The sequence below is a fragment of the Arvicanthis niloticus genome, chromosome 4, assembly GCF_011762505.2.
Source record: "Arvicanthis niloticus isolate mArvNil1 chromosome 4, mArvNil1.pat.X, whole genome shotgun sequence".
NCBI classification, from domain to species: Eukaryota; Metazoa; Chordata; class Mammalia; order Rodentia; family Muridae; genus Arvicanthis; species Arvicanthis niloticus.
The window spans coordinates 100,172,831-100,198,355 of record NC_047661.1 but is presented as its reverse complement, the minus strand read 5'-3'; the positions used below and the strand labels follow the sequence as shown (position 1 = coordinate 100,198,355).

At 36.7% G+C, this 25,525-nt stretch overlaps 1 protein-coding gene across 4 annotated transcripts in view; it reads left to right on the top strand.

Moving 5' to 3' along the window:
• The window catches only part of Fnbp1l (formin binding protein 1 like), an 86,351-nt gene extending 63,940 nt beyond the window's left edge, over positions 1-22,411 (top strand). The window contains exons 7-17 of one of the 4 annotated variants that reach the window (XM_076933205.1): positions 184-312; positions 1,337-1,483; positions 2,322-2,525; positions 3,874-4,032; positions 8,773-8,787; positions 11,639-11,748; positions 13,833-13,965; positions 14,499-14,593; positions 16,310-16,458; positions 18,783-18,941; positions 20,195-20,337. In XM_076933205.1, the coding sequence (XP_076789320.1) occupies positions 184-312; positions 1,337-1,483; positions 2,322-2,525; positions 3,874-4,032; positions 8,773-8,787; positions 11,639-11,748; positions 13,833-13,965; positions 14,499-14,593; positions 16,310-16,458; positions 18,783-18,941; positions 20,195-20,202 (1,308 nt within the window). In that variant the 3' untranslated portion in view covers positions 20,203-20,337. Of the gene's footprint in view, positions 1-183; positions 313-1,336; positions 1,484-2,321; positions 2,526-3,873; positions 4,033-8,772; positions 8,788-11,638; positions 11,749-13,832; positions 13,966-14,498; positions 14,594-16,309; positions 16,459-18,782; positions 19,113-20,194 lie in introns of those variants that run through there. The other 3 variants (XM_076933204.1, XM_034500379.2, XM_076933206.1) reach the window with 3 other exon arrangements.
• The last annotated feature ends 3,114 nt before the right edge of the window (positions 22,412-25,525 follow it).

Below are 25,525 nucleotides of genomic sequence, written 5' to 3'. Positions count from 1 at the left end.
ATTATTGAAAAGAGGCAAACTATGATAGAGTCAGGGGGATTGTTGTGATAAGGAGACTAGGTAAGATCTGGAAGCATTTTCGTTAGCTGTTGGGTTATCTATGACAAAATTTAGGTTTGGATAATTTTCAGAAAAATGAATGACTTTGGTTTTGGCAATCATTTGGACCATTTTTGCCTGTAGGCCAAACAGCAGTTGAACCTTCGCACACACATGGCTGATGAGAATAAGAATGAGTATGCTGCACAGCTGCAGAACTTTAATGGAGAGCAGCACAAACATTTCTATGTGGTGATTCCTCAGATTTACAAGGTAAGTTTAGTCTAGTTGCGTTCAAAGGATTTCTTTGAGACAAGATTTCACTGCTTATCTTCCCTAGTTGGCCTGAGCTCACAGAAACCCACCTGCCCCTGTTTGCCCAGGGCTGTGATTAAAGGCATGCACCACCGTGCCTAGCTAAGAAATTAATTTTAGGTTAGGAAAAAAAGGATTTTACATGATGTAAGAAAGTATTTTGTGCTGTGATACAGCTCTAGTCCCAAAACTCAAGTATTAAATCTTAGAAATAAGAATATTTCTAAATTCACTAGTTATAAAATACACTGGTGATAAATAAGTCTCCAGACTTTAGAAAGTAACAACAAAAATGATCTGAAGTAGAGTTTGAGAAGGTGAGAAGAAAGGCCAGTGCTGGCTGAGAGCAAGTGTGCAGAGATGACTTTTAACTTACTGAATGTGCCTGTCTCAGCGTGTTTCCCATTTTGAGTTTGGACATGGGGGAATTTAACACATGTGCTGATTTGGTGATGTGCCTTACTGATTGTCTTTCATACCCTCAACTCTGAGCTGCAAACTGTAGGAGGCTCTGGGTACCTGTCTTTATGCCATCAGTTGTAATCCTTCATCCAGCTAGATCTTATCAAGTACTCGGGACCAGTTTAAGGAGTACATCTTAGACTTGTATCTTATAGATAATTGCTTTAAAAGAGGGGGAGGTGATTAATGATAGAGTTTGGTGTTTAAATAGAACATTTCCTGAAAGCATAAAACTACCGCGGTTCAAGAGAAAAGGGTGGAAGAAGTGTGGAGCAGAGACCTGGTTGCCAATTATATAATGTTTTAGATGATTTTTAATATCAGTATTAAAAGCCTTGTATCCTTCTTTTGTTATTTAACAGGTCTTAGATTGTAGGAATTATTAAGTCTGTATAGCATCATTGAAAAGTCTAAAAATAAAAGTGTAATATGGAAGAAATATTTTTGGGGAGGTCACTAATTGCTCTTCTTCAGAATAAAAAATTCAATTTCCCTCCTTGTTTGAATTCTGGATTATTAGCAACTACAAGAAATGGATGAACGAAGGACAATTAAACTCAGTGAATGTTACAGAGGGTTTGCAGACTCAGAACGCAAAGTTATTCCTATCATCTCAAAATGTTTAGAAGGAATGATTCTTGCAGCAAAATCAGTTGATGAAAGAAGAGTAAGTACAGTATAATTGTCTCTGAATTAGTGCATGTGGTAGTGTTGTGCATTTGAAGTTAATGAAATGGTTTGGGAAAAGAGTAAAGTAACCTAAGGAATACTTGCTTCTTAATTATACTCGGTATAAGAAAGCCTTTTATAAGTTAGACTCCTGCAATAAGTTCAACTCTAAAATTTGTATTCTTTAAAAGAAACTTGCAGCCCTCTCCTTTCCATTATTTTTCTAATCCAAGATTAGAACCTTTGAATTATGTGTTTAAATTCTATTATGCTGTTATTCTACTGAAAGTTTAAAGAAGGATGTGATTAGATCAATCTAGTGTTGTCAGATCATTCTGTGTAGTCCATCTTAAATGCAAGAGTTAGTGCTTGAGCTGATCAAGAAACACTGTAGACTAGTGATCACGAGGAGGAAGAAGAGGACATCAGGAGTCAAGGACACAGCGCAGTCTTGTTCTTAAGAACATAGATCTAGAAGCACCATGGCTTAGCCAAAGGGTCGCAGTTTTAGATCTGGTTATTTCTCAGTAAATGCTGACTGAGTTACTAAGAAGCATGGACAAGTAGACTCTGACATTCCAAGGGGAAAACAAGAAAAAGAACTAACTTTGGAAAAGTGTCAGATATGTGCCATGTACTTCAGTCTTCACAGCAAGCCATTCAGTCAATGCTAGCAAAGAGTCTACCTGTAACTAACTGAATCTCTAAAGTAAAAAAAAAAAAAAAAAAAAAAAAAAAAAAAAGGAAAAGGCCTTTTAGTAAAGTTTTATTTAAAAGTTTTAGAAAGCTAATGTACTGTTAACAATTGTTTTTTAAATATTGTTTCTTATATATAGGATTCTCAAATGGTAGTAGACTCCTTCAAGTCTGGCTTTGAACCTCCAGGAGACTTTCCATTTGAAGATTACAGTCAGCATATTTACAGAACCATTTCTGATGGGACCATCAGTGCATCCAAACAGGAGAGTGGCAAGATGGATTCCAAGTCCACAGTAGGGAAGGCCAAGGGCAAACTCTGGCTCTTTGGAAAGAAGCCAAAGGTAAAAAACCATAAAATCCCCATATTCTAATCAAACTCTTACTTAGTAATTTGAAAAAGACGTTGAATGGATAATAATTTACATCTAATAGAGGAATACTTTCACTCAGCTTGAATAATTCAATTACTCTTTCACTAATTAGAAAACAGTCTTGTACCTTGAGCACTTAATAATGTGGAAGAATATTAACTAAGTTTTAATATCTAGGTAAATTACACGTTTTTACAATTTTATTTACATAGTGTCAGAATTGTAAGGCAATGTTTTACTGTTAACTACAGTGGAGATTCTTAGTTGGAATGAATGATTAAACTCACTGATAATCAGTGTCAAATTAGATGTTATAGCTCATACTACTATAACCTTTTATTATCCATATGTGATTTTAATGAGAAAGGCTTAGTGTTTGTGATTAACTTCAGCTTTTAGGAACCTCTAGTTTACTAAGAGAATCTTGCCCTTGTCAAACCCCAAATTTTGATGTACTGCTAATTTTGGAAGCTAAACAAACATAGCTCAACACATGAGCAAATGGTATAGACCAGTACTGTGTCTTTCTTGTCGATTTAGTGATTTTGTTGCACCGGGAAGAAGAGATGTATTCCTTCTGTCCGATACACTGTAATCTTTAAAGTGTGCTTATTTAATTTAATTTAGTGCTTATTTAATTTAATTTAGTACTTAGATCTTGGAATATGAAAGTATATGGAATTTAACTCAAATTATCTAACTGCTAGTATCTTTAAAAATACATTTACTGGTGACTTGGGCTTTACCTATATTTTTAGTAATACTGTCCATGAAGAGGTTGAGCGGTGAGACCTCTCTTGGTCACAGCAGACTAGCCAGAGCAGCTGAGAAAGATGCAAGTGCTTGTTTATGAAGAGATGGCTGAGAGGAGAGCTAGGGATGATGGGAAGCTTTTTGCCTATTTATGGTAATCAGACACAGTTTTAGAAGTATTTTGTGTGATAACTTTAACTATAGTTGATGCCTTTGTCTCTTGACAAGTACAAGTTAAATATAAACTGTATAGAATCCATCATGGAGCTAACATGCTAAAATCCAGAAATTTTTTTTAGTCTAGGTTATATTGTTCTCTCTAACATAATTTGTATACTCTATATTTTAATCTATCAGCTTGTAAAAAGTGAAATGGTATTGTTTAAAAGTAACTGACTTTTAAAAGATAATAGCTTTAGCAAGATTATGTTTACTCTCTATTTTCATAGAAAATTTTGTTTAAATTGTATTTTGTGAAAATGTGTTGCCAGAAATAGAATTTTCATTTAGGACAAAAAACTATGCACATTTGGCTTATTGATTCCTTTCTTTATTTCCATATTAGCCACAGTCCCCACCCTTAACCCCTACTAGTTTATTCACATCCAGTACTCCTAATGGGTCCCAGTTTCTCACACTCTCCATTGAGCCCGTGCATTATTGTATGAATGAAATAAAAACAGGGAAGCCCAGAATTCCTTCTTTCAGAAGCCTCAAAAGAGGGGTAAGTTTAATTAATGGGTTGAAATGCATGATGGCCTAATTGTGTGTGTAGTGTGGCTTTTCAATACTCTCCACCCTCATTATAAGGCTCTCCTATAAAGACATAGTTTAAAATCACCACAGAATTAAGAATAGCTGCCCTCAAGTAAAAACAACTCCTCTTTATAACATTTGAAATGTTCAACCATAAAAAATGGTATTATAAAGAGGGTGCTGGGTACAGTCATATTTTAGCTTTTTTTGTTCATGTGAAATCATATGTCCACCATTGTCTTGTAATGTATTTACATTTTTAAGACTTTCAGTAATTTGTCACTGGAGTTGCTCTTGTAATGACTTGTCACTACTGCTGACTTCACCTGCCAATCTTATAAAATCTTGTTTTGTTGACAGTAAAATGTCAAGATTGATTTTTATGCCCTACTTACTTTTAGATGCATAAAATATAATTTCCAGTACCTTAATAAAAAACTAAAAAGCCAATGTGAGTGAAACACAGCTTTATAATTCCAGCACCTGGAAGGCTGAGTCAGGAGGATAGAATTTGAAGCTAATCTGGGTTACATGTGAAGTTTAAAACCAGTCTTGGTTATACAGAGAAATGATACCTCAAAAAAAAAACAAAAAAAAAATGAAAGAAAGAAAGAAAGGAAAATAAAGAAGATAAGTATATTAAATACAGAGTCTTATATGTCAAATTAATAATACTAGAAGTTATTACTAAATTATAAAACCTATAAAATACTTAGGTATTATTGAGTAATGTTCATATGGAATTTGTTTTCTTCTTGAACTAAATATAAACCTTTTTACTGTAGTTTTCCTTTTCCTTTTTAAAAATTGACGACCAGCCTTAGACATCTAGTATTTTAATAGTACTCTGCAAATGAAAATGTATAGACTAGAAAAATTCAAGTGCATTGGTGTTTCTTACCAATGACTGTTAGACTTCTGATAAATTAATGGCACTTCATATGCTAATAGGACTAATTTTTGTTTTTCTTGGTTCTGAAGATTGAACCTAGGTCTTTGTGTATATGAAACACTTTATCACTAAACTAATCTCTTAGCCCACTAATATTTCATTTTTATGTTTGAATTTTAGGTAATGCTCTTAATTATACAGCTACAATTTAGATTAATTATAGGGGGTTTTGAACATTTGAAAGACAAGTGTGATAGCCATGTATAGCATCAGATTATTAAAGTAATATACAAATAGTGTCTTCTTTCTCTTTCATTTCTGTAGCTTTTCCCAGAATTAAAGTGCATTTTAGACACTTGAGGAACAAATGTATTTGTTTAGGGCAAGATCACATTATCTTTTATTCTAAACTATTAAGACAGTATGACAAACTACACTGATGGCAGTAATACAGACCAGCCCAGTGTATTAGCGTCTTCTTTAACCTTTTTTAACTCTTAGCTTCCCTAGCTCTATGTGGATAATAGAGGAATTCATGACCCTTAGAAAGGTTCCTCCCGCCGGGTGTTGGTGGCGCACATCTTTAATCCCAGCACTTGGAAGGCAGAGGCAGGCGGATTTCTGAGTTCGAGGCCAGCCTGGTCTACAGAGTGAGTTCCAGGACAGCCATAGCTACACAGAGAAACCCTGTCTCGAAAACAAACAAACAAAAAAAAACCAACAACAACAAAAAAGAAAGGTTCCTCACAAATGAGTTTGTGTTTTGTGGACTAGCATCCAGGCTGTCACTCTGGAAAGCTTTTTACTTTTGTGTGAGAGACTTTGGTTTTTTTTTTTTTTTCCCCTTAGTTATGAGGTAGAATTTTTAAGTTGGTTCTCATAGAGATACATAGTAAATTTAATTATATGGAAAAAATTAATGCAGTTTAGAGCTATAAGGCCTGGAGAGAATCTTAAATGTGTAGCATTCTTACTGAACAATTTGCGGTTAGAATTTTACAATGCAGCACGTAAAACTTGTTAGCTTACTCATTATTAGATTTATTCTCATATATTGCTTTAAATTGTCACACATTGTTTTTATAACTCATGGAAAACTCCATATTTTTAGTTGCCATAGTAACTAACTAGAGGACTAGTGGGCAGAGCAGGGAGAAAAGTGTTTATCTTTAGGATTGAAATTTTTATATTTTGATTGATCTTTCAAAATTTACTAGATAATATTTGAAAATTAATACTAGAGATAGAAAAGTTTCCTTTCCACTCAAGAATTCCACCAAGAAAGTAAGCCTTAATAAACTGTTTGATTACGTGTATTTACATGGATGTTCATCCACTAAGCTACAGTGTAAGTCTTGGGACAGCTTCTAGCTTCCGAGTTGTACCTTCAGTTCAGAAGCTGTTTTCTGTCTTATTGGATATTGTTTCCTAAGTAGCTTCTCTAAAATACATACATATAATATACATAGGTTTATTTTTAAAGGAAAATAAACATATATACATAGGTTTATTTTTAAAGGAAAATAAACAATATACATAGGTTTATTTTTAAAGGAAAATTATGAGACTGGTGTATGTAGTCTCATAATTAAGGATTTGAAATATGTTACATCAGAACGGTATTTTTGAGTTTGACAGTTGTGCCACTGGATCTATCCCAAGGGATAAGGTTCTATAATTGCCCTCTGTGATCTCAAGTTCTAAGTGAGTGTTTGGGAAGTACACCCAAACTTGACTGCTTACTACACAAATCAGCATTTTTATCTCCATAACTACTTTCTTTTGTTTTTATGGACATTCCTTTTTAAAGTAAGAATTACCTAGCTTATAATAGGAGTTTATGTTTGTGTTTTAATTATACATAATCCTACAGATTTCAGAATACATTCCCGGGGTTTTGGCCTGTTTTAAGATGAAACACATCTAATTTTTTTTATTCCTTTACTTAATCTTAGTTCTCCTGTATTTTGCACTACCCTAAGATGTAGTGGTTATATGAAATTTTCTAATTTGTAAACTATTTCTATATGATAGTCTGATATTTTTACATTGAACACGTATTAAAACCAATATTTATGTTCTTATAGAGAACTTTTTCAGTGAATTTAAATTTATTTTCTACTTAGTAAAACTAAATAAGTTAAAAATAGAAACATTTGATATTTCATCTATAATTATTCTACTTTCTCTAAAGATTAAAATATAAATTAGAAAATTAATATCACTCAGTGAAAATTAGTATAAAAGATAAGGCAACTCAGTTAACTATTTTATTCCTTGTCATATAGTTTCGTTAGTGTTTAAGAATACTATGGATACCTTTCCTTAATTACCTGTTTTTTTCACTGTGAATTTTGTGATAGCAAAATAAATTGATTTTTTTTCTTCTTTAAAGTACTGACAGTCTAAAGAATGTTAAGTGTAGCTTAGAAAGACAATGGATAGCAAATGTCATCTTTTTTGTCATGATCATTAATAAACATGGCCAACTCATCAGAGATAAGGGGTAGATATTTTTGCTAGATATTTATTAAATTTCTTATGTGAAAATTTTATCTGACATATTATCTTTTTTTAAACAAGTTATGATTTAGAAAACAGAAACTTTTTTTTTTTTTTTAATGAGGGATACTGAGGATTGAACCCATGGCCTTGCACATATGAGGCAAATAGTCTACCACTGACATGTGTCTCCAGGCCCCCTAAATGAGGGAATGTGTTGAGTGTGGAGATATGTAAAGTTTAATGCATATTCTAGGCCACTGTATGTATGTGCACTTGTGTGTGTGTGGTTGTGTGTGATCCATTCTGGGCCATTTGCAGACTCCTGGTATCAGAATGGTGTGTGAAAGTTGATTCATAAGAGCACCCATAGTTGATCTCTTCAGACTCTGCTCATGCGTTCTCTTTTGAAAGGGTAACTCTGGATTCAGGTTGCCAAAGGGGAAGTAAATTTAGGGCTATTTTTTTTTAGGCATGTTGATTTCAGAATAAAACCTAAAAAATAGAAAACTTAAAGCAAAATTCAACTTATACCTTTGAGTCTAATAATATAGAGAGAATTTGATTCTCTCTATTGAGAATATTATTATTGACAATATTATTTTTAAATAATTTAATCCATAGTCCAACGTATGCCAATACCTTTGGGTGTCATAGATTAGATAATAATGTGCTTAAATGTCATCAGCCCATCAAATTCTTAAGTGTTATTTTTATTTTTTAAAACACAACACCTTAAGAATGTTACCCTTACCAAACTTTGATATATTTAAATCTGAAATAGTGTTTAGGTTAGGAAACTTCAGGAAATGATGCTTTCTGTAAGGCATTGAGAAGGACATTCTAGTTTTTAAAGATTCATAAATTTCCTTTTAAATGGCTAATGTTAGATCTTTTTCAGTCAGCACATTTCAAATACCTCAGTGCTTCTGAAAATGAATAATAGGAGTCAACACCTTCACATACTTCTCCTTAAAAGGAAATAGATGATGGTAGGGTGACGTACTTTTTTTTTGAGTTTTAGTAAAATTTAGAAAATATCTGCCCATTATCAGTGTGTGCTTTCCTTTCTTCTTTTTTCTTTCTTTCTTTATTTTTCTTTATTTTATTTATTTATTTATTTTTTTTTTTGCGTGTGTGTGCAAGCAATATGCTTTCCCAAGTGTGCTTAAATTTTTTTTTCTGGCATAATTGTTTGGATTGTAAAGTGTACATAATTTAATATTGTAAAAAGTATAGGTTATTGCATCTTCTGTATTATGATTTCATGTGAATAATTTACCATTTCTTTCTGTTTTCCATTGAACTATTCAGTGGTCGATGAAGATGGTAAGCCCTGTGTGCTGATCTGTACACTGTACCAACATTAAATACTCCGAAAACATTGATTTAATTTAGAACAAGTGCTAAAGGATATTCCACATTGCAACTTGTATGATTGTTTTTTAAATAATTTAATCCATAGTCCAACATATGCCAATACCTTTGGGTGTCATAGATTAGATAATAATGTGCTTAACTGTCATCAACCCATAAAATTCTTAAGTGTTATTGGATAAATTCCATGTCATGTTAAAAAGAATTAATTTTTAAAAATTTTTAAAGTTATACATAGTAGAGCAAAATTGATGTTTTACAAAAGTAAAATTTAGAAAAACACTTTTTTAAAATTTACTTTCTTTAAAAGGTCATACAAATTTAATGTTTACTTTAGCATAAGAATTATTAGGTTTTTCCAGAAAAGAAAAAAGTTTTGCTAATTTTATAATGGGTTTTGTTCTTTGTTGGGAAGCAAAAGTAATCTGTTGTGTGAGAGTGTGTGAGTATGTGTTTCCCATCTGTGTTTGAGGTATTCCTATATGCATTTATATCATATAAATTAATGGATTTACATTATGGAGAATTAATCCCCAAATAATTGGGTGCTTGCATAGAAAGCTATGCTTACAGATGTAGGAAACAGATTACTGTTTTAGACATTTCTAGTTGAGACATTTATAAGACAGGTTATTAAATGCTTTGCATGGCTTTTTGAAGTTCTTAATAAATATGATGGAATTGCCTCGTGTTCTTATGTAAGAGTTATAATGTTGAAATGAGATTTTAGGGATGCAAGTGCCTTGATTCCTATTGTTAAAATATTAGGTATCAAATATTAGGTAATGAGATGCATTGGGGTTACACAGATATTTGGATATTTACCCATTGATAATGGCCAGTTATAACTCCTCCCAAAGCCTAGTAAACTGAAATATATGTTTTATTTCACTTAAATTATTTTCAAAATATAAAGTAGGTTATCTTTGTACTGTTACATGATAGTGTAATCCCTGGATCCCAAATTAGAATGAATCTAGTAAATTGTGTTGATCATTAGCTAGTAAATTTAAAGGAATTTTATATAGGAAATTCTGCTATTCCATAATTTGGTTTAGCTTTGGTTGATTGAAAATACCTGATATAAAACAAAAACCACTGAAGCAATGGCCCCACCTTTAGTCATCATGGTTGTTGAGTGCCCATGTATATGGGCCACTGTGGGAAGAGTTTTAGAGGTGCTTGTTACTAAGTAATGGTAACATTTGATCATAGTCTTTCCTGTAAGTGGGTTTCCTTTTGTTTATAAGTAAATGACACAGGCGTGGAGAGGTGGCTTGGTCATTAAGAGCACTGGCTGCTCTTACAAAGGCCCCAGGTTCAATTCCCAGCACTCATGTGGTAGCTCACGACTGTCTGGCACCTCAGTTCCAGAGAATCCTGTGCTCTCTGTTGGCCTCTGCAGGAACAAGGTGTATAGACATAAAGGCAGGAAATCACCCATTATTCAAATAAAATAATTTAAAGTGAATGGAATGTCCTTATAGCTGGTAAAATCAAGCTATTAAGCATCTGTTAAAGATATAAGTAGTCCAGAAAGAAAGAATGCATTTTACTTTGTAAGTTTGTCTCAGTAGCACTTAAAAAATTGAGAGTAATATGCATATTCAATCATTTTGAGAAGAAAAATGAAGGATAAGTACTAATTTTTGGAATGTAATATATTAATATAGGTTATATTAAATGGATTCAGTAGTTAATGATGGTTCTATTATAATCTCTGTATAATGTAGCTGAAGTAACAATGACTAAAATGACATTGAAGAGGAAAGTGGAACTGAGTGTGGTAGCACACGCTTGTAACCCCAACACCAGAACCTAAGACCAGAGGCTGGGAGTTCAGGGCTAGGCTACACAGTGAGGCATGGTCTTCAGGAGAAAGACATCATTATAATAGAAAAATCTGCAACTTTATACTAACATTTAATTTACTTAGATTCAAAAGCATTAAAACCTTTCTGACCATGAATCCTCCCTAAAGGATTGTATCAAGGCTGGGCATGGTGTCACATACTTGTAATGGTAGTACTGGAGAGACTGAGGCAGGAGCATCTGAGTTTAAGACCATAGTGAGAACCTGCTGTCTCACCCAGAGAAGAGGGAGAGAGACAGAGAAAACAGGGATTATATCTTTCAGCAACAGCCGAGGTCTGTCATTTGGTTTTACATAAGACTGGACGTGGAATGCATAAGTGTATTCCATGGATATAATATCTGATCTGTATACTATATTTTTAATTTTTTAATGATCAGATTTTACTTTGTTTCCAAAGAATGGTTTAAAAAATATAATCATTCAAAAACTAACTGCAGTATCGAAGTATACTTTAATTAGTTGTCTTTATGCGGTAAGTTGCTTATGTTGCTCAGTTAATGAATTTCATATTTTTATTTTGCACATTCATGGTATTCTAAATGTCATGATTGGATTTTTTTCCCTTAAGATTCTATGTAAGAGTACATACAAAGTAGTAAAATAATATAAAAAGAAATGTTATGTGTTCCCATTTTGTTGTTGCTGTAAGAAGACTCGTGTGTATTCATTTTAACTTGTCAAGACTTGAAATAATGTGATACAGTTATTAATACCTATATTTGGTAAGATTTCTTTTTCCTACCTATTTTCATGTTTTTATACATATGAAATTTAAGCTTTGATTTTTACTAATGCATCTATATAGATTTTTTTTTAAAGTTGAGACTAAATAAAAATTGAAGTTAGTTGCTTAATTTATAAAAAAAGTAAAGTTTAAAAACAAAATATGTGAAAATGTCTTAATAATGATTTAGACTCTCTTTTCAGGGCCCAGCACTAGAAGATTTCAGCCATTTGCCACCAGAGCAGAGGCGTAAGAAGTTGCAGCAACGCATTGATGAGCTTAACCGAGGGCTGCAGAAAGAAGCAGACCAAAAGTAGTGTCCCGTTGAGCCCCTCATTGTTCTCCCTTTCGGAACTAATGAATGATAATACATAGATGATGCACTGATACATAGAATGTTCCCAAATTGTTCATTCTGGGCCAGTGGCAGAGTTCAGTGGAAAGAGTGCTTGCCTAGCATTCATGAGGACCTGAGTTCAATTCCCATCATTCTCCTCAAATCATATATCCCAATTGAAACACTTTTAGTTTTAGATTTTTTAATTTTTATTTCATTATGTACGGGTATTTGATCTGCATGTATATCTATGTTTCATCTGCATGCCTGGTGCCTGTGGAGGCCAAAAGACCCCTGGAGCTGGAGTTAGAATGGTTGTGAGCTTCCACATGGATGCTGGGAATAGAACCTGGGTTCTCCAAAACACAGTCAGTAATTGTAACTTCTGAGTCATCTCTCCAGCCCCTGACACACTTTTGTTTGTTTGTTTGTTTGTTTGTTTGTTTGTTTTTAGGGAAAAGTACACTACCTAAACTAGAAAACATTATGGCTTACATATTATATAAGTAAAAATCAAATGTCAGGTTTTGGTTGGTTGGTTGGTTTTTGATTGGTTTTTGTCTTAATTATAGTATTTTGTTAGTCGCTATTAGAATTCCACAAATTTGTTAAAACCAAACATGGTAACTGTCAGAGTAGTATTGCCAGCACCAGCCACCTCCTCTAGTTTATACACTTTTTAATGCATAAATTAAGTTCGGTAAAGTATTGGTTGAGGGATTATCATATAACTACACATCAAGCATTTTACATGATGCATGTCATTACATTCTTCAAAATAGCCATCTGAGGTTCTTTCTGTATAAATGGAGAGATGGAACTTAGTTAGAAATTGTGTAAGTGTAGTAATAGGATAAGGGGAAAAGAATATGAGTTAGAAAATGTACCATTCTGTTGGGGGGGGGGTCTTTATCAATTTCAAGTGGATGATAGCCCATTAGCAACTGTTCTCAAGGTCACTGAACCTTGTATATGAGTAGATCAGAGATCAGGAGAGGCGACAAAGTTGTTGGGGAACTAACTTGTAGATACTGGAGAAAGCTATAAAATTAATGAAAAAAGGATAAGTAAGTTTGAGAAAAGAAGTAAAGATTTTGCTTATGTTTTGTGAAAAATCCACATGGAAAGCATCTAGTTGAGTGTGGAACTGTACATCTAGAACTTAAAAAACTAGAGACAGACACTGAAGAATCATCTGAAGATCAAAACATTCTAAACAGGAGTGTAGGAAGAGATGAGAAAAAACTTCTTGTCATTTATATAATAGACATTTAAAAGTTGAACAAAGAAGAAGCCAGTGAATGATTGCTAAGAAAGCAGAGGCGAGGAGGAGACAGGGAACATAGAACCCTTAGGTTAGGCAGGGAAAGAGTGTTAAAGAGTATTAGTCAACAGTGTCAGGTGCTGGCACCAGAGAGAACCATTGGGCATGATCTCTCTGATGGGACTGGAGAAGAGGAGGCAGGCTACAGGAGCTGGCAGGTAGCTGGAGGGTGCACAGTTAAAGATGGCATTACTATTTCCAGCACAGATGAGTAGGAGGACAGTGATGCTGTGGGGATGAGATAAGGAATGCTGCAGAATAGTGTTAACAGGACACACAGTGAGTGAGTTTGCTCTAGAGCCAGGCACAGGGGCACAGGTTAGGAGGAGCACGAGTTTAAGGCCAGCCTGGACTATCTAGTGAGACCCTATCTCAAAACAAAGCAAACTAATGAATTTGATTTGAGAAACAATGTAAGAGCACTATGGAATATTCTACCAGCTGCTTACTAAGCCCATGTATGTATAAGTTATATAGTAAGGCATGAGCAGTGTTTCTATTAGAAGTCTTTTAAATGTAAACATGTAAGCAATACATGTTTTAAGTCTTTAAATTATTGTCTATATATAGTCACACACACATCCTTGCACAAATTGTCTTTAATTAGGATATATTTGTCCAACTTAGAAGTGTGACTTTTTAAAGTTCAGATAAACTTTAATCTCCAAAGATAAATGGAACTCTTAAAAGCACATGAAGTGGATGTTTAATTTTGTGGCTTCCTTTTGTTTCTCAGAGAAGCACTCAACAAAATGAAGGACGTGTATGAGAAAAACCCACAAATGGGAGATCCAGGAAGTCTGCAGCCGAAATTAGCGGAGACCATGAATAACATTGACCGCTTACGAATGGAAATCCACAAGAACGAGGTACATTGTTAACTCAGCATACTGAAAGTGTACTTTTAAATACTTTATAAACTTTATTGCAATAGATTGGATTTTGCCACTTATATACCACTATTTATGTTTAAGTTTAGAATTTATGAACTGAAAGTATCATTATAATATATAATTATCAAATTAACAGCCTACTCATTTTGTTATTTGAACTTTCATATAAAACTAAACATACTGTTTTTAAAAATCAACTATAAAAGGCCAGGCAGTGGTGGCACACACCTTTAATCCCAGATTGAGGCAAGTGGATCTCTGTGAGTTTGAGGCCAGTCAGGTCTACAGATCGAGTTCCAGGGCAGACAAGGGTACACAGAGAAACCCTGTCTCCAAACAAACAAAAAAACCAAAAGAAACAAACAAAAAGTCAACTATAAACTTAATCACTGTATACATTGGAATAAAAGTTCTCTAAGAATCATAAAGTCTCAAAGTGCGTTTAAATTCAGGGTGCCTTAGGAACTCTCAGCCTCACTGAGCTGTCTGGTGTTGTTTTTTTCCTGAAGGCATGGCTGTCTGAAGTTGAAGGCAAAGCAGGTGTGAGAGGGGACAGGAGACACAGCAGTGACATCAATCATCTTGTGACACAGGGGAGAGAAAGGTCGGGGATTGTTTTGTTTAATTTTTATTTTTAACTTCAGTAATCATTTAATGTTCACATTTTTCCCAATTTTCTACTGTTAAGTTTATCAAATAAGTTCATTTAAACTCTACTGTATATTAGGTACTGGTTGTAGGTAAAATAGGAAATTTCATCTTGTTCAATTCCAGTTTATCACATCCATGAGTACCTAAGAATAAAAACAACAATGTCATAGAACGAGACAAGAAAAATACCAAAAAATAAAGAAGCCCTAGCAGGCCTAGGAACCTCAGGGATGGGAGAGATTCCACGTTTATGTGGAGTTGGGTAGCTTATGACAAAAAAAGAATTGCTATCGAATTGCTTAGAGTTTGATGAAGAAGAAAGGGAGTTAACGCTTTATTAGTTTGCACAGTTTTCAACTTAGCTTTTTGCAGGGTCTGCTTGTCAATACTACTTGTGACATTTCATCCTGAGTGTGATGTATTTAGGTTTGGTTTTCTTCTCATAAGATAATCAGTAAACTGTGCTTCATCTTTAAGAAAATTTGACTGGCTTAATATCAGATATTGATCTAATCATTACAGCATAATTTGAGCAAGCTCATTTTTTGTATTTCCTATCTCAATTTTCTTTAAAAAAAAAAAAAAAAAAGAGGTCAGAACGTCCATTGTGTAGAGTTGTTAGTGCTAAAGGAGACAGTGTAAGGTTTAGTGGTGAAGTCCTCGTGTGCATCTCACAGGTGTGAGTGCCTCCTACCCAGCTCCTCTCTTTCAGGAGAGAATTCTTCGTTTATCAGAAGAGAGCTACAGATAACTGGGCTTTGTTACTAGATTAAAACCCCAGGTTAAATGGGTATGGTTTTTCTAGTATGTAATTTAAAATGTGGTTTTCTAACTTAGCTAGGTGGGCTGCCAGGGTGTTGGAGGGAGAGGGGTGTGCACGTGCACACACAAACACACTCTATTCTTTTGGATTTTCTAACATACTAATTTCCTTTAATCAATTGGAAATCATTTTACTAGAATTTGGAGTCTTGGTTTTAAGCAAAATGAATTCTTGTACTGTCTTGGAATAAAAATTTGCTTCATTAAATAATTTAAGAGACAACCTAGATAATATTCATAGAACTCAATTTTTTCTCTACCTCTTGGCTGTTCTTCCTCCCATGCTAGATTTAAGGCTACATCTGTTTTTATTAAAAAAAAAAAAAAAATTTTTTTTTTAAAGCAGTTTTCCTCTGGGTTAAAGGAGAAAAAGGAGTGAGCTTCTCTTGGGCAGTCCTGGGCAGAGTCCTCCTGTTTGCTCTGCAGGACCACTAGTGAGCTACTCACCTCCATGCGCATGCTGTGCTCAGGGCTTCTCAGGAGCTGGATTATAAACAGCCTCACTGTGGGCTAAACAGACCTGGGTGATTCAGCTAAGGAATGTCTCTGACAGTGGAAACTGTGTCTGCCACATTGTTCCATGTCCTCTTTAGATCCTGTAATAGTGAGGTATGTTTACTGAGCATTGCTCTAAACATTGTAATCTTTGAAGTGGTTACTTCAGGAAATTAAGTGAAGAATCATTTTGTATTACCACAAGCAATTTACATAGTTAATGTTTGAAAATAGGGCACAATATGGAAGAATGTCACTGATACCTAATTTCTCCTGAGATCAACTTATAAATAATACACAAAGCATTCTCATGTTTGTGTTACCTGATCAGAGATACTTTAATGGTTTTTAGTCCTGAGGGAAGTTACACTGATGATGCAAACCAAGAAGTTCGTGGGCCACCCCAGCAACATGGTCACCACAGTGAGTTTGATGATGAGTTTGAAGATGATGATCCCCTGCCTGCTATTGGACACTGCAAAGCTATCTACCCTTTTGATGGTATGATGCTCTATGATGATGGTGATGGTGGTGATGATGTTTATTTACTTAACATCCTGATGGCAGCTTCCCCTCCCTCCTCTCTTCCAAGTTCCTTTCTCTCACCTCATCTCACTCCCCACCCCTCCCCCTTTCTCTGCAGAAAAGGAGTGGCTTCCCATGAATATCAACCAGCCTTGGCATATCAAGATAAAAATAGAAAAATTAGGCATATATTCTCTTATCGAGCTTAGACAAGGCAGCACAGTTAGGGGAAAGGGATCCAAAGGCAGGCAACCAGAGTCAGAGACAGCCTGGGCTCCCACTGTTAGAAGTCCCACAGACCAAGCTGTACAACTGTTACATATGTGCAGAGGACTTAGTTCATCCCATGTATGCTCTCTGGTTAGCAGTTCAGTTTCTCTGAGCTCCTCTGGGCCCAGTTTAGTTGATTCTGTAGGTTTTCTTGTAGTGTCCTTGACCCCTCTGGCACCTTCAAACCTTCCTCCCCCTCTTCTGAAAGATTCTCCAAGCTCTGCCTAATGTTTTGTTGTAGGTCTCTATATCCGTTTCTACCAGTTGCTGGGTGAAGCCTCTCTAATGACAGTTATGCTAGGCTCCTGTCTGCAAGTATAGCAGGGTATCATTAAAAGTGTCAGGGGTAGACTCCCTCTCATGGCATGGGTCTCATGCTGTAGTCTCTCCCTCCATCCTCTTCTGCCCCTACTTGATCCCTCTTCTTCCCATCCCTACCCTCTACCCTGCATAGTCCCTTCCCTGATGTTATGTGTAATATATAATATTTGGTAAAGTTGGTTCTTCAAAGTCACAGTAATTCATCACTTACTTTAGTATCCTTAGCTAAGTGATATATCAGAAAATTACATTTTCCTGGCTCAGTAATTGTGTAGTTTTGTTTTAACTATGTTATAAATATACCCCCCCCCACACACACACACATCTGCACACACACCTGAATCGAAAGACCATCTTGTATGCTGCTAACACAGATGATTACCTCCACCTCTAGATCCTAGATCTTACTTATACTCACATGAGCATGTCAGAGCTGTGGCAGCTTGAGCATGTAGCCCAAGCCAGGAGCAAACAGCTTGTAGATGTCATTTGATGCTCTCTGTTGCTGCTAACTGGTACAGAGAGACAGGCATAACGCACAGCTGAATGCTGTCTATTGTATACTGACTCTGCAGGCTTCTTCCGATGAGAGCAGGGCCACTCCTGACTGCAGTGCCTTCCTGCTCCTGTAATGTGGCAGCTGCAGTGTGGGCTGGAGACGGGGACGAGGTGCCGTGGCTCTCTCTGCAGCCATTAGTGTTCTCCTTCTCTAGGACTCTAAAAATCAAAGTCCTCTTCGTCAACCAACAGAAATGTAGAGTAACACCTCCATTACATTATAAAATGCTCTGTAATTTGTCACTTTTCTCCATGTGTTAGTGTTACAATTGAGTGAGGTCTTTAGTTACTCTTCATTTTTAGAAAATATATTTAGAGGGATAGTGAGTAAAGGCCCTTGCTGCCTTTATTGAGGACCTAAGTTTGCTCCTGGGAATCCATGTGGTAGAAGAGAACAGATACTGAAGGCATCCTGTGATCTCCACACTCATGCCCTGTCTCCTCATGCGTGGTGCGTGTGCGCTCGCTCTCTCTCTCTCTCACACACACACACATACATACATACATACATACATACATACATACATACAATAAGTTTTCTGTTTTTATGTACACATGTGGTATACTGCACATATATGTACCTGGGTGCTTGTTCATGTGGAGGCCTGAGACTGATGTCAAGACTCATCCTCAATTGCTCTTTGACCTTATTCAAGAGTCTTAGAATAGAACCCAGAGCAGCCCATCTGGCTAGCCAGCTTGTTCCAAGGAGCCCCTCTGCATATATTCTCTTTCACTCTCTCTCATCCCTACTATTTTCTAATTCATACCTCATGAAGTTTTTAGATAGGAACATAGCTTAAATTTGGGGAAAGAATTAGAATTGTGAAACAGTGCTTAGACTCCCCTGTCAAATTGCATAGTGTCTATGTATGCTACATAGTGCTCTGCCCAGTTGGTGAATCTGTTATGCAGTGGGTGATTGTAGCCCACTTCACAGGCTTATTATGTATTCAGATGAGAATGTGTGATGTGTTGAGTAAACTGGAAAGCATCACAGAGAGGGTGCTGCTGTGACAATCTGTGGGCTCTCACCGCTAGGTATGATGAAGTGTAATATTTCACGTTTGATAGTATGTTGTATTTATAACTTTTATTAACATTATTGCAGTGCTCTAATACTACATGTGCTTTGAAAACTTTTCACCTAGGACATAATGAAGGTACTCTGGCAATGAAAGAAGGTGAAGTTCTGTACATTATTGAGGAGGACAAAGGTGATGGATGGACAAGAGCCCGGAGACAGAATGGTGAAGAAGGCTACGTCCCCACAACATACATAGATGTAACTCTAGAGAAAAACAGTAAAGGTGCAGTAACTTATATCTAAACTTACCAGGCAGCTTTGTGCCATGTACACGCAAAATGACAGCACATTCAACAGGTCAGAAAAACCAAAAAGTTAAGGCATCCTGATGCATTGTTCACTATGTGAGCTGAGTGCAGGCTTGATCAGAGAGTATGAATACTGCCACTAGAAGCTCTTTGACGCCTTGCTGTTCAAGTGATGCTGGTGTGGAACCTTAATTGATGCCTTTCGCTTTCTGTCCTGCCTAAGTGTGTGTAAAGGACGTGTGCTTCTCTGCCTTAGAAGTAATAGATTTGATTATTAGGCGAGAATTGTAGGTAGATTGTTCCCTGCCCCCTTCACCTCAGAAACAACAGTGACTGATGAATTAAAATAAACAAACCTGCTCTCAACTGCAGAAAGCTGACTCTCGAGCAGCTAAACCTAGGAGCTTGGATTTATAGCTTCAGGTTCTAGGAAGAAAAGTAATAGTTGGATAATTAGGTAAAATAACAGTCATTTTCCTTGCTATTCTTAACTTGGTTTCTTAAAGAAAGAAAAGGAATACCTGGTATATAATCTATTTAATATGAGCTCATCTAGAGATCACAGGATAAGTCACCTGGTGGAGCTTGTATGCGAATAAAACAGCATTGAGACCTGAAAATATTTTCAGGTTTACTGGTAATTTTCAATGTTGTACAAAGTTCATTCCAAGCTAATCTTAAAACGCTTGTACTTTTCACCTGAAAGTGTCTTTTAGAAATATTCCATTAGTGATCATTTAGTTTCTGCCAGTTACTCTTAGGAGAAATTGAATGTAATTCAGTGTGGTAAAGGACAGTCTGGAATGGAGGAAGAAAGTGTGGCAGTCGGAACTCTTAGAGGAGGAACAGGAAACAGGTTTTTACTGAGCTGAAGAAAGATCTCTACCACTATTGAGGGCTTCGTTTTAGCTGGATTGTCAACTGTCAGAGTAGGTACCTCTTTTCCAGTGTATTGCCAAACGCATCTGTTGGGATCTTTGTCCAGTCAGGAGCTGTACAGTATAGTAGTCACGTGACACATCCTCATTAGTTGAGTGAGGAGACAAGGGAGGAGGCAGTAGCACTGGCCTTTGATCATCTTGTGTTTCAGAGTTCTCTGGTGTTTTTAGTAGCTAACTATAAAATAACTTTAGTTACATTTGGGACAGACACTTTAAGCTGAATGCCCCTTTTGGTCTTACCAAAGGTCTTCAGTAATTGTTTTTTTCTTTTTCCTCCTGGACTGCAGGTTCCTGAAGAGGGTTTCTGAGGAAATGGGCAAGATGTTGAAGGAGGTTACATGCAGCTGCTTTGGGGGAGGGTCTTAGAGTTGTCAGGCTGAAAGAGAGTGAGAGAAGCAAGTTGCATGAATGCATGCAGATTTTTTTACTAACTTCATTAGCATTTCCATACATTAAAAAGTCATTCTAGTACCAGCCCTTAAATTCCTAGTCCGCAGTTGTTCACATGGAAGAAGGAAAAGAAAAGCCAGCAATGGCTAACCTCTTTTTTTTTTTTCATTTACTGATTCCAAATCAGAAAGAATGCAGAGCTGTCTTAAAGTTTGTCTTGTTTGGGGCTGTCCAGTAGGACTGTCTTCATCCAGCTCTGTTTAATTGGCTTCTAGACTCGTCGTCTCTTAGAACCCTTGCCATTTGTCAGTGTCTGCCTGCACCACCTCTGTGCTTGCTTAACATCCTGTTGCATGTGTAGAGTGATCTGGGCTTATAGTTTTCAGGCATGTCTCTGTAATCCCCTGTTCTTGTCATAGCTTCTGTTTCATTTTGCATTTGTAGTGCAAATCACTTTGTCAGACATCTCAGCACTAATGTTTCCATCTTAGTATTTGTGTATGCTGCTAAAACTTCCCCACTGCAAACATTCCAGTTTTGACATGAAGACATAGTCTGTGAACCTGAAGTATTTATGATAAGAAAAAGAAAACATCTCTGCTCTAGCCTACAGCCCAGTTAAAGACTCTGAAATGTGACACATCCTCAGCACCTCAGTCTGGGAGAATCTGGTCAGCACTGAAGTCCTGGCATAATAACACCGAAGGGACTATTGTCAAAAGTCAGCTGCTTCCATTCAAATGCTGCCTTAAAAATCGAGTGCCTAAATCTCTTGATTGCCAACACTACCACTACAGTATCCCACAAAGGGCTTTGTGTGCCAGCTCAGTGCTCCGCCTCTAATTGTGGTACCTCCGCAGCTGTGATGTAGCCTCGGTATGTGGCTTTTAGAGCTCTACCATGTGCAGTGGTGCATCCTCAAATTCGTGGATCAGACTGAAGACCTGTCTGAGTCCGTTTTACTTTCATCGGTATATTTATGAGAAGTTTGATGGACCTTCCCCCTTCATCTTTTAATGGGGTGGTGACTATCTCCTTGATTATTTTAATGATAGTCTGTTTCCAAGTGACGCTTTTGTTTGAACCAGATAAAATTGAGTGAAACTTTGTAAAGATCTATGTGCACTTTTACTTGTAAAATGGGAATTTCTGTATGTTTATACTTGTAAATACAATTATCGTTAGTACCCTCATTGCTCATGTGTCCTGCCCCACATTTGTGATTCTGTTAATGACTTGTATCTGAACTAATTTCTTAGTGGTCTTGTAACAGGGAGGTGGGTGGGGTGGGAGGGTTATTTGTACCACTGAAGCTCCATTAATTTGGTTCTTTACTGTTTTGAGGGGAGAAAGAGAATGTGAAATGTTCTGTGTATTATTGGATTTCAAGCAATATTTTAGAAACCGTGTGACTGCTTTAATAATTTTTTCCAATGCTATTTGAATCGTACTCCCAGTTATGCTAAAGCTGAATGACAATTGTGTGAACATTAATGCCTTCATAAGATCAAGTACACCACTGTTATGCAGCTGACATATAGTATATTACCTTTGAGGCTAGTAAACTATACAGTTTTAGATATTAAATCTCGTTACAGGGTTATTTATATAATGTGACATTATTCTATACTGACAGACTACACGAAGTAGTTTTAAAAAGTAGTGCTATTTTTATTTCAGAAGTTAGCAATGAGAAGGAAACGTGACCTGGCTGTGTTTGTCTTCTGTACAAAGACTGAAGTGCTTATGTTTTTCTGACTAACAATCACGGAGGGCAAAGTTCAAAGCTTTCTTGTAAAGACTGTTCCTTTCCAGCTACTGTGTGTTTTTCTAAAACTGGCGTTTGCTTCCGTAGTAGACAAGTTCCTTCATGTGGAGTAGTGCGGCCGACACGTGGGTTATATAACATTTGAAAAGACACTTGTACTTGCACAGTTTTTAAGTCATTCTCAAACCATTCTTAAACTTTGAACATGTGAGCTGTCTAAAAGAAATCTCTTAATTTCCACTTTGTGCACATACTGATTTCTTAATGGTAAAAAGCCTTGTTTATGATAGTGTTCTCTGTTGAGAATATTTTCATGGAATAAAGCAATCTTTTCATGGTCAGTTAAGATGTGTACTTATCCCTTATTGCTGTTTGAACTAAAGAGACTTGGAATTCCTCAAGTGTGCTAGAGTCCAGGTAATAAAAGCAGATGCTACGCTCCTAAAGTGGAATAGTCCTTTGGGGAAACCATCTTAGACACTTTATTCTGATTTTTGTTCCTTCCAAACTTTGCCAAAGGAAAGAATAGATGCTTAATTAGGGTGAATTTAAATCAACTGTAATCATTTGAGTTTATTTTTACTCAAAATAGGTATGTGGCATAGACATCTCTCTGCCTCACCGTCTTCCTGCATCCATCTGTAAGAGCTGTCCCTGGACCAACAGTCTGATCTTGCCACTACACATTGGCTAACATTTCCTTCCTGACTAGTTGCAGAGCATCCATGCTTCCTGGGAAAGGAAAATGCATGGAAAGAGATCGTTCACTGTGACTAGGGGCAAAATATCTGTAACTCTCAGGAAGTCTGATTTCAGAAGAGTCACTCTGAAAAGGCAGTTGCTCAACCATGACTGCAGGTCCTCAGAAGCCTAAAGGGAATAAAATGTCAAGAGAGATTCTGAGCGGTGAGAAGCAGCTAGGGTTTTAAGATGATGAAAATCAGTGCCAAGTTTGGAAGTAGACACATACTGATCAATGAAAATAGCATCAAAATGGCATCGAGCTTTATAGCTTATAAAGGAACAGAAGTTTAAAGGAGGAGGCGGGGAAATATCCAAGATGATGGAAAAGAAATTTAACTGAGTGAGCTCAAGGAAGTCAAATTCCACTCTAGAGAAAGAAAACAGCTTATAACAACTTTAACAAAAGAAGGAACCCAGCCCTGTAGAGAAGATGTCACTGTATTAGTGGGGTCCTCTAGAGGAACAGAACCCATGGAGTGTACCTATGGTATGCATTAAAAGAGGATTCATTAGAGTGGCTTTATAGGCTGTGGTCTGGCTACTCCAACAATGGCGGGTGGGGTGGGGTCTCAGTGGAGAGGCCAAAAATCCAAAAGTTGTTCATTGGATGTCTCAGCAGGTCTTTGGTCTCAGCTGGAATCCTGAAGTAGTAAGTTCTAGTAACATCAGAGGAATACCTCAGCAGCAGAAGTGAGGAACTAGCCAGTGAGAGTGAGGGCAAACAGGCAAAAAGCAAAAGCTTCTTTCTTTGTCCTTTTATGTGGGCTGCCACCAGGTGTGACCCAGATTTTGGTTGCCAACCTCAGATGATCCAATCAAAAATATTCTTCACTATGGTGCCAAGCTGCTTGGATTTAAGTAAACTCCAGATGCAGTCAATTTGACAAACAAGATCAGCCTCAGTTACTGTTGGAAGTTATAGAGATCATAGAAAATTGAAAGACAGCAGGAGATTAGGAAGTGGGCAAACATAAGCTTTGGAGAGTAATTTCAGATGTTTGACAACCACCCTTAAATAATACCACCATCAGGTGAAATTTCATATGCAAGTAGTTTAGGTTCCTAAGAAATCAAAGCCTCATTGTCTGGTTCAGATGAAGTCTAAGACACTTACTTATCATCCTGATTTTAGCACCATTTCATTGTGACAAGATTCCTCGTTTTTGTGAGATGGTATAAGAATGGGAGCTTTTGTAACAAGCTGATTTGTCAACCCTCAGGAGAATTTCTGGGAAAATATGTGTGTGTAAATTTTGAATCACACTGAATAAGCATCTATCATGCAACTTAATAAATAGAAAAGTACAATTGCCACCTGTTCTTGGAAGAACCATTATCTTGCATTTGAATTTTGGTTTGGTTTTTTTTTTTTTTTTTTGGCAAGGGGGTTCCCAAAAGGTTCCTTGTTTTTTATACCCTGGATAGAGGATTCTGTAGAGATGCTCTGTGTGAGCAAGCTGATGTTCATGCTGTTTAGCATTCATGCTTAGCCATATGCTAAATGTTGAAACACTGCATACTGCTCAGTGAACTCAGAAAAATCATAAAATGGTGCATATAAGTCCTAGCTCATGTGGTCCAGCCCAAAAAGTATACATGATGCCCATTTTACTCAGCATTTCAGCTGTGAACACTAGACACAAAGTGAAAGTTTACTATTGTTCGCTGTTACTTTCTTCACACGTTGAGCTACTCTGGTGTCATAGCTCCTTGGATGGGAGGGCTCTACTCTGTCCACCCCACAAAGAGATCCCTTGTCCTGCTCAAGGGATCAGAGTGCTGGATCTCAGCTTGCATTGCAACTGGAGAGAGAAGAAAAGAGCACAGGCCCCTCCACACTGCAGTGATGTCCCTTAGAACAGTCTTCTAAAGTTTTTGCCTTACTCAGTAACTTAATGTGTACAGTGGAGAGCAGGCCCACCTTATGCATTTGCGCTGCTTAGAGCTCTTCAGATGACACAGCTGTCATGTCCTTCTCTACTTTGTTGGTCTCCAGAGTATTATATCTGTCTCCTGCAAGTAAGTCTGCCTCTGCTGACCAGCCGGGAGGACCAAGTTGATGTGGTTCAGAACCAGAGGAAACCTTTTTGCCCGGTGTGTTTTCCTTCAGACTGTTTTTCCTCTGACATTTGTCCTGCATCCCAGCAGTTATTTGACAGCTCAGTGGCTTCCTGTTTGGCCAGTGTAAAAGTGCAGTCTGGGTGTGAAATGAGACAGGACACAAGTCTCTACCATCTCACCACCCCTGCCCCTACTCTGCTTGCTCTGGCCATTGCTCTGCCCATATAGTCAGCACCCAGACGGTACTATACTGTCTGGGGGGCATCACTGCATGGCTCCTCTCTGCAGGTGCCAGACAGCATGTTAGGAAACTCATGACTGAATTCAGAAGAGGAAGTCACAGGGAAAATGGTGGTTCCCTGTATGAAATGTCAAAAGTACCATGCCTTGTGCTGACCATTGCAAACAGGAGTCTACTATCCACAAAGGATCTGAAGATGACTGGCAATTTGGGGTACTTTTATCTCTTGAGTTTTATTTTTTTTGGAAAAGTAAAAATTCATTTGATTTTATTTGTCCATTGGTTTATATACTTTTTTGTATATAATGGATATATTAACAACTCACTTGTTATATACTTTGTGTATTCCTATGTCTAAAGATTTATTGTTTTTCACCCAAGGTTCATCGTGAGATTATCCACATCCATGCATAG